Source organism: Toxotes jaculatrix, chromosome 15 (genome assembly GCF_017976425.1).
Source record: "Toxotes jaculatrix isolate fToxJac2 chromosome 15, fToxJac2.pri, whole genome shotgun sequence".
In the NCBI taxonomy this organism is placed as follows: domain Eukaryota; kingdom Metazoa; phylum Chordata; class Actinopteri; family Toxotidae; genus Toxotes; species Toxotes jaculatrix.
The window spans coordinates 7,589,628-7,604,999 of record NC_054408.1 but is presented as its reverse complement, the minus strand read 5'-3'; the positions used below and the strand labels follow the sequence as shown (position 1 = coordinate 7,604,999).

The window sequence follows — 15,372 nt, the reverse complement described above, 5'->3', positions numbered from 1 at the left end:
GAAGCAAAGGGGGAACGAGACCGTAATTATGTGCGGCGGGCACAGCGGTCCGAGCATTAATGATGTAGGACGCTAGATTACAGACGGTTATGGGGAGCGAGTCATCCCATCCACCACCCACTGCACTCACCCTTCCTCGCACTCATCTCAAAGGAAAAACCTACTCTAAAAATAACAGCAGCCGGTTTCCCAAATGCACCGGAACGTCGGATTCAAGAATTCAGTGGAATACTCGAAAATACTTTCTTATACTTTGACTGTCTAATTCCCCCTTTTTTTTTTTTTGAACCCACAAAGATTTTTCAGGGACAAAAAGCAACCACAAGCACTGCTGAGTAGCACTGCTGATTATCTGGCAGCTAGAGAGTTGATCCCTACAAAAAAAAAAGGTGCATGTGTTTTGTCAAAGCCATGTGTCTTGCTTAAGAGCCATTGAGAGACAAACCCCACTGTCCTTGCAGCTTACTCGTGCGAAGTTCTTCAGGATGTAGGTGACATGTAAAAGAAAAAGAAAAAAAAAAGCGGAGAACGAGTTGCAGTGGTATTGCTCAACAAAAGGCTGCGCACGCAGGTACAGACACACCACATCTATACAGACGCGCAAGTACAAGACACATCGCATTGTGACTCAAGGCAAAGCTTGTGTGGCTCGCTAAACAAACACCCTGGGAAGATAACGAACACGCAGCCAAGCTGTTTGCTCAGCCAGCTTTGTTGCTACCCGACAGGACTGGGCTGCTGTGTGTGCAGTTGTGCAAATGTGTTTAAAGGTGTGTGTGTGCGCGCGCGCGCGCGCGCGCGTGTGTGTGTGTGTGCAAGCGCGGCCGGACTAAATACCCTCTTCCGAATATCCTCTCGCTGACCTGTGCTGCTGCAAGACCCTGTGACGCTCAGCGGGGTGGGAGTGTGTGTACTCATGCATGACCACAAACAAATCGCTCAAGACACACACAGATGTGTCACAACCATTTGACTGACGGCCCCCGATCACTGTCAGCACTCGTTTGGTACGTCATCACTCCAGTTAGATACACGCAGATATGCTTGCCAAGCCAGTGAGCACTGGTTCATGTGTGTGTGTGTGTGTGTGTGTGTGTGTGTGTGTGTGTGTGTGTGTGTGTGTGTGTGTGTGGTGTGTGTCTGTCTGTTTTTCTGTCTGGGGGGTTGACTCAGAGAGAGAAGAAAAGATCGACAACGGAAAACTACAGGAAACTACAACTGTCAGCACGAAAACACGAGAGGGCGTGCGCGTGCGCGTGTACGCGCCCGTCACGGTAACAGAGAACATGTGAGGCGCAGGAGGAGGGAGATTTGACGAAGTGGATGGAAATCACCGGAGCCAGCGGTCTTCAGACACCCGGCAGGGATCGCTTTCTCTAGTTTACACCTGCTGCTACACACACACACACACACTCATGAACACATGAACCAGTGCTCACTGGCTTGGCAAGCACAATCAGGGAGGCTGTTGTTGTTGTCTTAAAGCATCGCAGCGCGTGCATAAACTCTCATAAATATTCATGTCCATGAACCTGGCTTGCTGCTTTATTCATGCTGGGGTATGAGTACAAGAGGGAGAGAGAGAGAGAGAGACAGAGATAGAGATAGAGGGAGGGAGGGAGAAAAGGAGGGAAGGAGAGAGAGAGAGTGTGTGTAGGGGGGGCGCGAAGTGAAAGGCTGAGAGAAAAACAGATGGAAACGCGGAGAGCGACCGGGAAAGAGAAATACGAGGAAACAGAGAGTGTGATAAAAACCACTGCTGACTTATTTACACTCTGTGCTACACATAGCAATTAGCCCACATGGACGGTGTGTGTGTGTGTGTGTGTGTGTGTGTGTGTGTGTGTGTGTGTTGCTACCACACACTCATGCACACTAACGTCACCGGTGAGGGTTACGCCAGTTCAGTGTGCAGTAATTACATCTGCCACTTAGGGGCAGCATCTCTACATAACCTTAACCCTCACCTGCCCTCCACACCCCACCCTGCCCGGGGGAGGGCAACAACAGAGCTGAGGAGAGGGAGGGAGAGGTGAGTGAGCGGGTAACTAAAAGCAGGGAGGCACTGCTGCTATCGGAGTCATAACTTTTCAGGAGCCGCGCCGCAACACAGACCACCTTTGTAGAAGACGCTACGATTAAGTGGAATTCAAGCTTTACATTTTAATGATTTGGCGTCTCCATAGCGATGCTTGATGTGTGGGCAAGTAAGGCTTTCGCGTCTTGCTGAAGGACACTTCAGTGTCTGTAGCCAAGAGCAGAGTTTAAATGACATTGTAAGAAGTTTTTCAAAGAGTTCGTGAGAAGAAACATTTCCCGATTTTACAAGAAATCCATTAAAGGGGTACACCGGCAATTTAGTACTGCACGTCCATGAAGTTAAGGGACTCACAAGAGACACAACAATAACAGTGTATATGTGATATCCGGACTTCTGAAGCTTTTCAACTGTCTGACAAGCACTTCTGAAGGAGCATACTGGCATTATTATTTAAATATATCTATATAAGTGTTTTCATTAATACTATTTTGACACATTATGTATGGAGTTACATTATGTAAAATCAGCGAAGCGTCCTTCACATTTGCAAACAGAAGCAGCTAATTCTCCCCCCAATTATTTTTTTTTTCTTTCTCCATGACCCTGTTTCCCTTCTCCTCACATCCTGTTCCTCAGTCTAACCCCTTTTACACAGACTGTTCAAGGCAGCAACGTTGTGCCTTTATTCCACCTTGCTCGTTCTGTTTAAAAGGCGTGAGCTCAGAATGGGAACTGGGAACTGTTGTTCAGGCAATAAGCCGGCAGCGGACATAGTCACAGAGCCGGATCGATGTGTGTGTGAAAGGATGAGCCCGCATGGCAGGACAGACACCGACTCCGTCGTGTTACATGTGATGCCTCTGGCATGCTATCTAAAAATCACACACTGGGGCAGGATTACTCCATCTTTGTTTGGGTTCAGTGTAAACAAGCAAAGACGGCATAATGAGGGGTCTTTTTAGCGGCAACGTAGCGGGATCGCTGTTTAAAAGGGGCAGTCTTTTCTTGGCAGGAATATAAGTTACATGTAGCTCTTCTTTCTCTTCCTCTGTTCCCTGCTAATTCGGTAAGGTCAGGAGCAATCGGCAGGGCACCGCAGCTCCCAGATTCAAACACATGCATAAGTGTGTACCCACATTTATATACATGCTCAAGCACACGCACAGGAAGAGAGTCATGAGGTCAAATTTCTCCCTGCTGGGTTTGACACCTGCCCAGCGTGACCGCAAGAGCTAATCCTGCACACACTCTAATCCTCACGCTCTGTGCGTATGTGTGTAAATGTGTGAGTGCGGGTGCTGAGAAATGTGATGGTCAGACAGGCCATTACCTTTCGTCGCTCCCTCTCCGGGTTGAAAGTTCCCAACCATGACTGCATCTGCTCAGAAAAGACACAAAATGGAAAACGTTCAGACAGGTGCTTTGGCCAAAAAAAAAAAACAACCCAAAAACAAACCAGAACAACAACAATAAAAAGCAAAACAGTACAGCGATTTGATTATTTCAGTCAGTTGGTTTTTGCAAGACAGGAGTGGCCTTAGGTTTAGAGGTCGTCGCCTGCAGTGACAAGCTGGAACAAATACCGCATTGGCTACCACTCCAACACAAAATCCCTCCACTTTCTCACCCATCCCTGCAAAATTGCCTAATTCACAGCAGAGTGCAGAGCTTAGAAGCAGAGGGGAGCTCCCAGTATCTCATAAAAAGAGGGAACTGATCAGCTTCAGTGCACACAATATGACATGAGAAGGAAGAAGGAAAGGCAACGAGTGAAGAGAAAGGGGAGAACATTTTTTAAGAAGTGTAAAAGAAAAAGGAAAAAGTGGAGCAAACATGGCAGATCTGAGATCTCTGGAGAGAACGTGGGAATACTTTTTTGCTCTTCCTCTGACTCCACTCTCGGGGGAATGCAGGGAAAATGTCAACAGACACGAGCAGGAACACACACTTGCACACATGCATACATACACACCCGTGCACAAGACAGGGATTTGTAACTGTGGGACAGAGGGGGGGGGGGGGGGGGGGGGGGGGGGTACGGGCGTAGGAAGCCAGAAGGTTTATGTAACCCAAGACATCACTGACAAATCTCTGGAGGCCCCGTGTGAGCTTCACGCGCACACACACAAAAAGGCAGCGTGAACGACACGCACTAACAGCTCTTCTGTTCTGCTATTTATTAACTCAATGTTGCCATGGTTTCTGTGTGCTGACGTGACTGTCATTGTAAATCTATGTGTGACTATGGTGTGATTGTTCAGTGCAAGAGAAAAAAAAAAAATGGCCACAGCCATTTGGTCATTAGACCCAACTTGTTCCAGAGTAGCCCTTTGCTTTCCAGCTGAGCACCACTATCCATCAAAATCAACAAACACTGATAATAAGTGGCAATATCATTAAGCTTCGGCCAGGTCTCCAGTGTGCGTACCCGGCTTTTGCTGCAATCTTGCTTAAGCCATGACACCGAAAAGCAAGCAATTCAGCCAGTTAAGTGTTGAGGCATGAGGCTTAGGAAGGAATGAGTGGGCGTGTACAAATCGCATCCGTAAAACAAACACACAACCACACTCTCAGACCTCTCTGTCTGTCCTGATAATGACTCATTAGCTTTCAAATCCCTCCAGTTAGTACGAGTTCACACAGTCACTCAGAATGTGCCCATGTTTTTCTAAATAATCCTGGTGTAAATGACTTGTACTTGGTAAACTAATGCGCTACGGAGTCATTTTCACCCACAACTCCCTTCTCTCTCCCCCTGTCTGACTCTGGAGAAACTTCTCCGTCCAGCCCTCTCTCATCCCGCCTCTCTTCGCACAGCCTCCTCTTCTTTATCCCTTTCCTCGTTGCGTCGCCACCTACCCTGCTTTCAAAGCTTTTGAAAATCTTTCAAGTGAGACAGCCTGCAGCTGAAAAAGAGATAAGGCTTGAGCTCTTCATAAATATGATAGAGAAAGCAAAACGGCAGAGTGAAGGCAGAGAGGGAGGGAGACATGGAGGCAGAAAGGAAAAGAGGGGGAAAAGGGGGAAAAGGGAAAGGAGGACAGAGGCAGAGACAGACAGAGATAAATGGAGGTGGAAAGGAAAAGAGGAAGAGAGTGAAAATGAGAAGTGGAAAACAGAGAGAGAGAGATGAGAGGAAAAAAGGGGGAGACAGCTGAATACTGTGAGCTGAATGAGTTATGAGATGCAGGTTAAAAAACCGGCAACATTCATTCTTGTTTTTTTTAATCACATCCATGATAAAGAGCTGTATATACTCTTTTCTTTTCCCTTTACTTCAGCTACCTGCTGTCTGTCTCTGATGTCATGTGTCTGCAGCCCGGCTATCTGCAAAATCTGTTTCACTGTCCCATCTCTCACTCCGACGCCCAAACAGAGAACGCCAGTGTTCTCGATGACACTTCGCTCTGAGTCTGGTGTGGCTTTAGCCCGATTCTCCCTCTCCCTCTCCTTCTGTATTGGACGGATCCCATCAGAAATCCACACACACACACTGTTGTAACTCCAGTCTGCCAGTGCCCCTTGCGGTGGCACTACAGCCAACGCTGTACGGTGTCGTCAGATCAGGGGAATGGCAGCTATGTGAACTTGGAATGCTGCCTCTGGGCTTCTGCTGCACCCTCACAATGGAAAATCACTCAAAACTACAAGCCAGCACGGAGAGGAGCACAACAAAGCCGTTAATTGATTCATCAGTGGATTACTTACTCTGGAGGACTGTTAAGTGAATTAAATGTTAGTGGTGAAAAGTATCCATCAGACAAGCACTGCAAGGCCATGAAGACATCTTCAAATACCATGTTTTGCCCAACCAACAGCCCAGCCACACGTATATGATTCACTGTAAAACGAAATTGAAAGAAGGTGGAGAATCCTCACATCTGAAAAGCTGGGCCAAGGGAATGGTGACAGTTTTGCTCGGTAAATGAATTAAATAAACAAAGTGTACAGATTTAGAATTAGAGTTTCTCCCGTTGCTGCCTCCCGATAATATGAAAAAAGACCGCCCAAGACACACCTGTACTTTATACACACAAAAATGTTACGTGATATGAATAATTATTCATTTTAAATCATTAATCATTCATTTATAGTAGCATGAAAGACAACTATTAAAACATATAAATATACATGTTTCTACACACAAAAATGTAAATGATCTGAACAATCAGCCACTTTAAAGACTAAATCAGACTTACAGCAACTTTGATCTTACTAAAGTTATAATTATGACCTTCATTTCTGTTGGCCTTAAGACCATTCTACTGCACGAGTTAACTGCAAGGACCTGGAAATAAGTATTACAGTTTACAAACTGACTTTCTGGCTCAACTTTGACCTACCTGTGTGCATTCAATCTTACCTGCAACGTAACTGAGAACCTGGCTGAACTGTCGGCCTGTTTACAACCTGTCTGACTGTCTGAACTGTTGTGTTTTTTTTGCCATGTCACCATGATCCCAAATCTCAGTAGCTGCACTGCACCATGGTAATTACAATGTTATCATGATTGATAAAAATGATGGCCATAATTTATACAATAAGTTGTAATAAATACATTTAAATAAGTATCACTGCAGCTTTGTTTCATCATTAATGCCTATAACATCAGTGCTGCTGCATTTGTGAGGATCTCCATAAGTTACTGTCATTTCATTCTATGACAAATTACGTAAAATATAAATTCTAATATTACTTTAATCCTAGATCCAGTCACAACTCTAAAATAATGCATCACACTCATAGAAATGTTTTGGCTGATTTTTCTCAGCTCTATCTTTTGTGAGAATTGTTATAATATTCGTCCCAAGTACAGAAATATAAGAACACAAAAACAGCATTCCTGCCTTGGCTCTCGCTAGTGTCAGTTTTCTACAAACTCTCAAAGAATTTGGATCAGCTTAATTGTCAGTGTGTTGGGCTGCGGCTGCTGACTAGACGCATGAGGAGCACTCACCCTCTCATTGGCCACGCAGATGATCCTGGCGTAGCAGCAGATCATCAGGAAGATGAGGCAGAACAGAGGCACGTACCATCTGCAAAGGACAGACACAAGCAAGAAGTAAGAAAAATTTGAATGATGAATGTTATTTAAAAAACCATTTCTGTTATTTTGCTTGTGATGGGTGATTTTCTTTGGTCTCCTTGTTGTCCTGTTTCAGGAGGAGAAACAGGAGGTTTGGAGTAGACCAACTGAGGATCTAGATATTGCATGGAAACATATCAAATGAAGGAAAAAAAAATAAATCACACAAGACTTAATTTAATTTCTAATCCACAGGTATGGTGTCATATATCCTAATGGAGTTTATTCCATAATAGAACATAATAGCATACCAGGTGTCCAATGTTCTGATATTATGGCCTTCTAAACAGATTAGACCACAGAAACTCATTTAATAAGATTCCCCCTGCAGGACGGTAATATGAGAAAGCTATTGTTGTTAGATATAATTTATTGTAGACCTGGACAAAAGCTTGTTCTGATTTGACGTTTCACTTTAAACCATTGTTATTCTGTCTTAAAAATACCTTGCTCTTTTGTTTTCCTCGTTTTTTCTCTTGGTCTCTCTGTCAGCTTGACCACTAGTAGACTAAACTAAAATTTAAGTATATTTATGTATTGATGAGATTGTTTGACTGGTGGACACTGAACAGAATTATTCTAACCAGCGGATGTGCAGAGGACACAGTATGTACATAAACAGCACAGCGTGGAATAGACCTGACTCAGCACCTCTGGACCTTACTGCATGCAGTTTCAATGAGAAGAGAAGAGAGGTTGACTGAGAGCAGAAGATAATGCCAGGAAAGTCACAACACCTGAAATGCGCAGCATTCCTATGGGATGAAGAGTTGACAATCAAGGCAGTGCGGGGGAGAATAATATGTCAGGTATTTCTGAGCGGATGAAAGAGAGAGAAACGAGCAAGGGAAACAGGGGTGATGGCTTTGTTGGAATGGCAGCCTTGTGTTATGCAACCTCTTGGGAGGTGATGTAAGCTCAGAGGAGTTTCAGCCTCTCCCTGTAATCACGAAACAGGCCTTTGTCTCACTTTGATAGACAGGTTCCTGGCCACTACCCCTCTGTTCAGCCTCAGTAACTCTGAGCAGTTGGGACCATGCTGTGCAACACCAGAGTCCTCCTGAGTACCTGGCACCAAATGCATCTACGTGATAAACATAATGGATAGTGCAGAGGAAGAACACCAAGAGTAATTATAGGCCTGATCATGATCCAGAAGATATAAAGTTTGACATTTAAAACAGAGCATCTGAGTCTGTCTCTGACCCATAAATACAGGGACAGACATAGTTTCAAAGAAAACTGGATAGGGAATAAATTCTCAGCGCTGTACCTGAAAAGTCCTTGGCATGTGTCCTAAAAACTGCATCTTTTAGTGGCATCTCAAAAGGCAAATATTAGGTCCTTGGCCTAATTTAAGTCCGTCCACACTTGCCATCCAAGCCTGCGGGGTCGAAAGGAACTCACTTAGCATTATCAAATTAAACTTTTTATTGGCAGGGGAATCTGAGATGGTAGCCCGTTTTGTTTCCCAGCAGGAAACAGGGAAAGGGAAAGGCTGCTTTATACATCATGTTCCTTCACATCTTTGTAGGGAACATCAGTATAGAAAGAATACCCTCTTTGAACACGTGTGTGAGTGCATGTGTATGTGCGCGTCCACACAGGCTGAATAATGGCATGAGACACTGATGAAAGCGTTTCAGGGGAGACCTGCACGAGCGTCACCTCAGTGTGATTTAATAACCCGATCTCCGGAATAAACAGCGTCCAATTACGCCAGCGCACGTCCCGATAATGATGGAGAGACGGGTGGGGGTTGGGGGCTTGGTGGAGAGGGGAAAGGAGGGGGTGGCCTTTTTAACGATAGCGGGAGGGGGGGCTGCGAGGAGGAGAGAATGACGGGCGGCAGCTACAAAGTGCTCTAATTAGCATGATAATGATCTGCCATTAGAGTCCGCTGTGCTCTACAGCTGAGCACTACCCGCAGAAAGAGCGAGAGCAAGAGGGAGACGGGAGGGAGAGAATGAATGGGAGAGACAGAGAGAGAGAGAAGATTCAGAGTGGGCAGAGGATGATAAACGTGAAGACAAGAATAGAGGTGAGGATGGAAAGGTGGATGGATGATGGCAGATTGTGGGTCAGGACCAGAAAGAGCAGAAATAAGAAAAAAGCACTGGGTGATTAAAAGACAGGGAGAGGGAGAAGGTCATAGTGAGAATGAAAGGAGCTGCAGAAAGAGGCTGCAGCCAATAGATTGACCAGGGAAGGGTGGATAGAAAGACGGATATATACAGAGGGGGTTTCAAGAGCTGGAGGAAAGGACAACAGCGAGAAAAGGTGGACAGCCCAAAACTGACAGAAAGAAAGATCATCAGACGCGCACAGATTCAATCTACTGGCATTAGCCTGGCCTTCCCTGTGGTACTGCTCTGAAGTGAAGAATGAGGACCGGATGAAAGAAGCCTTAATCGAAGTGCTCGGTGGGAGATGAGAGTGCGTGCAGGGACCCGTCTCTGCGGGTCAGCGCTCAACTGCCACTCTGACCCAAAAGATCCTACTGCTGGGTGAAAGATCACGATCTACCTGTTCAACCACTCAACTCTGAACTCAGAGGACCACCACCGTAAATGGGATTCATCTTCTGGGGACAATGAGCATCTGTACAAAACTTCATGACAGACGCTGAGATATTTCAGTCTCGATCAAAGTGGTGGACCCACACTGCTAGTATTACCCTGTTAATCATATGCTTTCATTTGTGAGCATAATTTTTTCAGTGGTATGTCTGACCGGGGCCCATGATACATAGCTATGGGGACCTCTTAGAGTGGTGACTCAGCTAAGCCTGAGTGCTTCCAAGTGCTGACTCAACTCCTGAAATTCTGCACCTCCGTCACACAGCGCCGTCCTCTGCTTTTCATTCTCCTTCCTCTTTCATCCTCTTTCACACCCTCTTCCTCCTCCTCCGAGCCTTACCCGCCTCCTCTGTCCTGTCTCCGCGCTTCGCTGAACTCTGATGAAGACACACTACGGGGCGTGGGCAGAGACGAGGGCAATTTATTTCTCTGACTCTCCTCTCCTTCCCGTCCAGTATGCCGCCCCTCTTTCCTTCTCCTGATGAGTAATTCCCCATCTCTCTAACTGTACCCCATATGTCTCTCCTCCCACCTTTTCCACTTTTCACCTTTAATACTACAACCTCTGGCCCCCTGCGCCTTTCCCAGCAAGCTGTCAGCAGGGCGTGCGATTCAGCGTATGTGTTTTTTCCTTGATGGGTGCTGCCTTGGCCTCTAATCTCTTGTCTGGTTTGATGTAATTAGAGCTAATGAAGATTCCCTGATCCTGAGAGCAGCTCGACCCCCTGGGCCACGACAGCGTGGAAAACTAGAGAGAGCCGGGGAGCAGAGGAGCACTGATAAAAGAGACACAGGCTCGTTTAGCACAGCTGATAGCTATGTGTTGTTCTGCATGTGTGTTTGTGTGTGTGTGTGTGTGTGTGTGTGTGTGTGTGTTTGTCTGTGTGAGTCTGTCTGAGTGTGTGCATGCTTATTTGTTTAGAAAGATTGATTCCCTGCTGATGCTGCGAGCAGCAACGCGATTACCTTGGCTCGTAGCAAAGTGTTGCTGTGTGCGTGTGTGAGTGTGTGTGCGTGTGTATGTGTGTGTGCTTGTGTGTGTGTTTAAGTGTCTGCGCCAGGGGATTGGCAGAGCCCTTGCAGACTTAGGGCCAGTTGCAGAAAGCAGTAGACAGGCATAATCCTTCATAGCCGTCCTAAACACTTAAATACACAGTGTAGCAACTTCCCTAAATCTGACAAGGCAGAGGCAGATACAGGCATATCCACGCCTGCACACACAAACACACATACATCTTGGCCTTACACCAACAGGGAAAAAACTCTGCAGGCTCCCCTGACATGCAACCCTTCACATTTCCCTGCTGAGACAGCCCCCCCCCCCCTCCCCCGCAACCCTACCCCCCACACCCCCATGGGGGGAGCTTTGATGGCGGCGTTGAAAGGGTCTACTTACATCCCAAATCTCCAGGCTACGTGATCGTCTGTGATCCAGCTGGGGGGAGAGGGAGAGGGAGAGAGAGAGAGAGAGAGCAATGAGGGGGTTACAAAGAAAAGGGAGAGCGTGAGCGGAAGAGAGACTTGTGTGACTGTGGAGGGGGAAAGCTGTGTAGCTGTAGCTATTAATAAGCCGGGAGTGGAAAGAGAGAGCCGAGCCCGGAGATTAAGGCTCTGTCCCAATTCTCATTCCAACGCCTCCTCTCCTCGGCCTCTTCCCCTTTTCCTCACCCCCTTAACTACCCTCCAAACAAATAATGCCTTTGCTATTCACTACAAGACCTAGAGAAGTGAGAGGGGGCGTTTTTACTGCTCGAAGATGTGCTGATAATTGCCAATTTTTATCACATAAAACCTTATGAGGGAAGGAGCCTGTCTGGAGCTGGAAAGAGGCCAGAGCTGTGGCCCTCCTTCAAAGTGAAGACATTTAACAGAAAATGCGCCGTCGCTGGCTGACAAAACAAAAAGTGATACTGTAGCTGAACAGTTGGCTGTACTCACCACCAGGCTCCTGCGGGACCGTAGTAACCCTTTAGCAGCGGTAAAGAGGCCATGACCAGTGGAACCCCCCATGCCATCAGATGGTACAACCTGATAAAAGGCAGACATTTATTTCATTATGAGCACAGAGACCAGGGAGCTTTGCCCCTGAGGGAAAAAAAAAACCCTGTGACTAAATCAATTCTTTTCTTCTTCGGTTCATCCCACTGTTGGCACTCGCATCAGGGTCATTTTTCAGGTGCAGACAAATGCCTATACAGCCAGACTGCCAATTACTCATGGTAATATAAACCATAATTACCCTCACTGTTGTGGAAAAAATGATTTGTAGAGGAGATGTCTGCATCAAAACCACAAACAGGATGCAGATCTTCACTCAGCAACTAATAAATTTGAGTACAGGACTGGGGAAACTGTGCTGGAAACATGTATACTCATGAACTTCATAGTATAAAACGGTGTATTTTTCTAGAAAAAGAGGTTTAGGAAAGCTACAGAAGCTCATGCTGGCTGTCGCAGAAAAATGAAAAGATCAGAGGTGGCCATCTAAGAAGTTGAAAAATCTGAATAACATGGCTCTGTGTGTGTGTGTGTGTGTCTGATAGATGAGGTGTGTGCTCCAGCGTCTTGGGCGTCAGTGTGGGCGTCAATACTTTATAGAGCGTACACCGTCACCTGGTCAATAGAGTGGAAGTCCTACCCCGACTTGTTCCAAATGCGGTCAATCGAGCGGCGGCGACAGAGCTGACACACACTCAATCCCGCTTGAGTTGTGCATCAGACACACACACACGCACGCTTCCTCACTCTATTTCACTAGGACACACCATATTTCCCCTTCTGCCCCCATCTGATGGACAGCAGCGCGAGTGTGTGGGAGGTGGTGGAGAAAGAGAGATGGCTGGTGGTTTAAATAGAACAGAGCAGTTGGTGGGAAAGAGACACAGGAAACGTATGGATCCAGGGAAAGGGAGTGTGTCTAGATCGAACACAAGAGCGAGAGTGAGTGAAAGGGAAAACGAGGGAGAAAGAGGAAATGGTGGAAGCGCAAAAACAGAGGCAGCGTTCGAGCAACTGAGTGAGTAAAGGAGCAAAAGGGAAAGCAAGGGAGGGAGAGTGAGAGAGAGAGACAAAGAGAGAGAGTGTCTGTGTGGCGGTGGGAGGAGGGATACAAATGGTGAAATCAGTGCTTCCCAGTTCATGGCGTGACGATTGTTGCAGGGAGGGGGGGCTTGTCAGGAAATCAATGTCGAGAGCTCGCAGAGCCACAGGCGCACACCAGCACACACACACAGACACACACACAGACACACACTGCAGCACATACCCCACACGCTCACAGTGCTTTGAGAGGGAGATGACGAGGTCCGGAGCTGCGCGCAACATGGGCTTAATGAGGCACAGCAGGACTGCTCCGCGCTCTGCATTTCACACACCTGCACGCACACACACACATCCACGTGCAGACCCACACACACGCAAGTTCATATAGAAATCTCTCTCGAGGCTGAATCTCATTTCTCACTACCACTTCTTTTTTTTTCTTTCCACCCTCCATCTTCAGCTTCACCGCTATCTCTCTGCCCTCAGCGCACAACAGATTCAGTTTGCCTGAATCCGTCCTTCAAACACACATAAACGTACATGCGCACACACACGCACAAACACACTTCCCATCCTCTCTTGCATCCACTTCAATCACTCTTAGATCATCCAGTCGCTCGATCTCCTCTGGCAATTTGTTCATTCATAAACCATCACACTGTGCCGTCACAGTGTGTGAGTGTGTGTGTGTGTGTGTGTGTGTGTGTGTGTGTGTGTGTGTGTGTGTGTGTGTGTGTGTGTGTGTGTGTGTGAGAGAGAGAGAGAGGATGGGAGGTTGGGTTCAGGGGGTAATTGTGCATGCATGCAAAGCCACATACCCGCCTGCCTAAACACATACAGCTTATCTATGTGCAGTCAATACACGGCAGCCCCCCTAATGCCTTGTCTTCGCTTCGCTCTAACCTATTAAGCGCTATGAGATGTTTTTTGTTTTGTTTTTGTTTTTTCATGTCATATGTAACCAGCCTCAAAAAAACACGGACATATCCTCTTCCCACCTTACTCTCTCCAGTCTTATAAGAGGTGTGCAGCTGAAAAGGTTCTGAGGGGAGCTGATTTTGGCCCCCCCCTCGACTGCCCCATTCCCTACACCCATAAAACCATCCTATTGTGAGTTATAGCACCATTATATTGTCTGGCTTATTGCTAATCAATGCAGGGAAACTCCCATGGGATTGGGGAAGTGTGTGTGTGTGGGGGGGGGGCATCTCTCTTTTCCAGCCCAACCTCTCACACTCGTATGGGGAGGAGTGTACACACCTAAACACTTCTGCAGGACACGGCCATGAACAATCGACTTAGCAAACAGAGGTGCAGCTAACTTGTTACAGCTGATTCTTTTTTTTCCGCCCACAGAGCACATACATTTTTTTTAGATTGTGTTTGTGTCACAAAGCTCCAAGCTAGGCATGGAAAATGAGAAAATAGCTCACACACACACACGCACACGCAAATTCACACTTGCACTGTGGAGAGTGCTCATGGGAGTTTGAGCGACAGAAACATAGAGCTGCAAAGCGTGAAGATGGGTGAGCACGCACGCACACAAACTCACACTGAACGGCTGACACCCACTCCCTTTTCAATTAGAGCGTCGGCTGGCTGGAACAGAAAAGGAGGAGGAGGGGGAGGAGGAGGACAGGGAAGGAGGAGGGGGCTGTCAATGCTCTGCGGGGAGACACATGCTCTGGCAGACCAAACACATGCACACGCATAAACACACGTGCGGAGGGAAGCGGCTACAACAAAACAAGAGATGACTATACATTGAAAGGAGGGCATACAGGCAGGCATAGAGACAGAAGATGACTTGTATGTGCACATAGGGGACGAACAGTTTCCTTAGAAATAATAGTCCATCAGTGGATCGACAGAAAGAATCAGCAAGTGTTTTAACAGTTAATTAAATGTTTCAAAAAACATAAATGCCAATCTTTCTTTGGTTTCAGCTTCTCCAATTTGATAGATCTGATACTTTTCTTTGTCTTAAAGCACTGTAAACTGAATAACTTTGGATTTTGGAGTGTGGGTTGGATTTATTTAAAACTGAAAAAAGTATTAAAAAAAAACCTGATATAATGAAAAGCTTTCTCAGTTGCAGCTCTAAGTCTCCTACTCACGTCTCATATCTGTTGGTGCTTATTTCTCGGACGAGGTTGAAGTACAGGTTCAAAGTGATGAGGCAAACCCAGGCCAAGGCACTCCAGTCTGCAGAGACACGCACGCAGAAAAACAACAAGGTCAGATTACTACACTGCCCCCCCGCCACACAACATGCACCTGCAAATGTGTGTCCAAACATACACGTATCTGTGAGAGTGTATGTGTGTGCGTGTGAGTGTATGTGCCCCAATTTTTGATAAATGACGAGCCATTCTGCAGTAATATGAGGAAAACCTGTGGCTTAGGGTGATAGATGAGAAGGGGGAGCTCAGAGAGAGATAATGATGAACTGTGGAAAAGCGGAGGGAGATAACGCAGGAGTGGGGGCGAGAGAGGAAGAAAAGAGGGAGGAGAGTGAGGTGCAGGGATGTGGGGGTGTGTGAGGCAAACGGAGTGGACTAGATCCTGGGGTGTAAAGACACTGGAAAGAAAGGAAGAAATGAAGAGGGGGGGAAAAGAAG

The 15,372-nt window shown here is 46.6% G+C and overlaps 1 protein-coding gene across 2 annotated transcripts in view; it reads right to left on the bottom strand.

Moving 5' to 3' along the window:
- The window catches only part of si:dkey-100n23.5 (cyclic AMP receptor-like protein A), a 45,647-nt gene that overhangs the window by 22,514 nt on the left and 7,761 nt on the right, over nucleotides 1–15,372 (bottom strand). For both annotated transcript variants that reach the window (XM_041057947.1, XM_041057948.1), the window contains exons 6-10: nucleotides 14,869–14,956; nucleotides 11,645–11,734; nucleotides 11,103–11,141; nucleotides 6,999–7,077; nucleotides 3,372–3,419 (exon numbers count right to left, since the gene is read on the bottom strand). In XM_041057947.1, coding sequence (XP_040913881.1) covers nucleotides 3,372–3,419; nucleotides 6,999–7,077; nucleotides 11,103–11,141; nucleotides 11,645–11,734; nucleotides 14,869–14,956 — 344 coding nt within the window. The remainder of the gene's footprint in view (nucleotides 1–3,371; nucleotides 3,420–6,998; nucleotides 7,078–11,102; nucleotides 11,142–11,644; nucleotides 11,735–14,868; nucleotides 14,957–15,372) is intronic.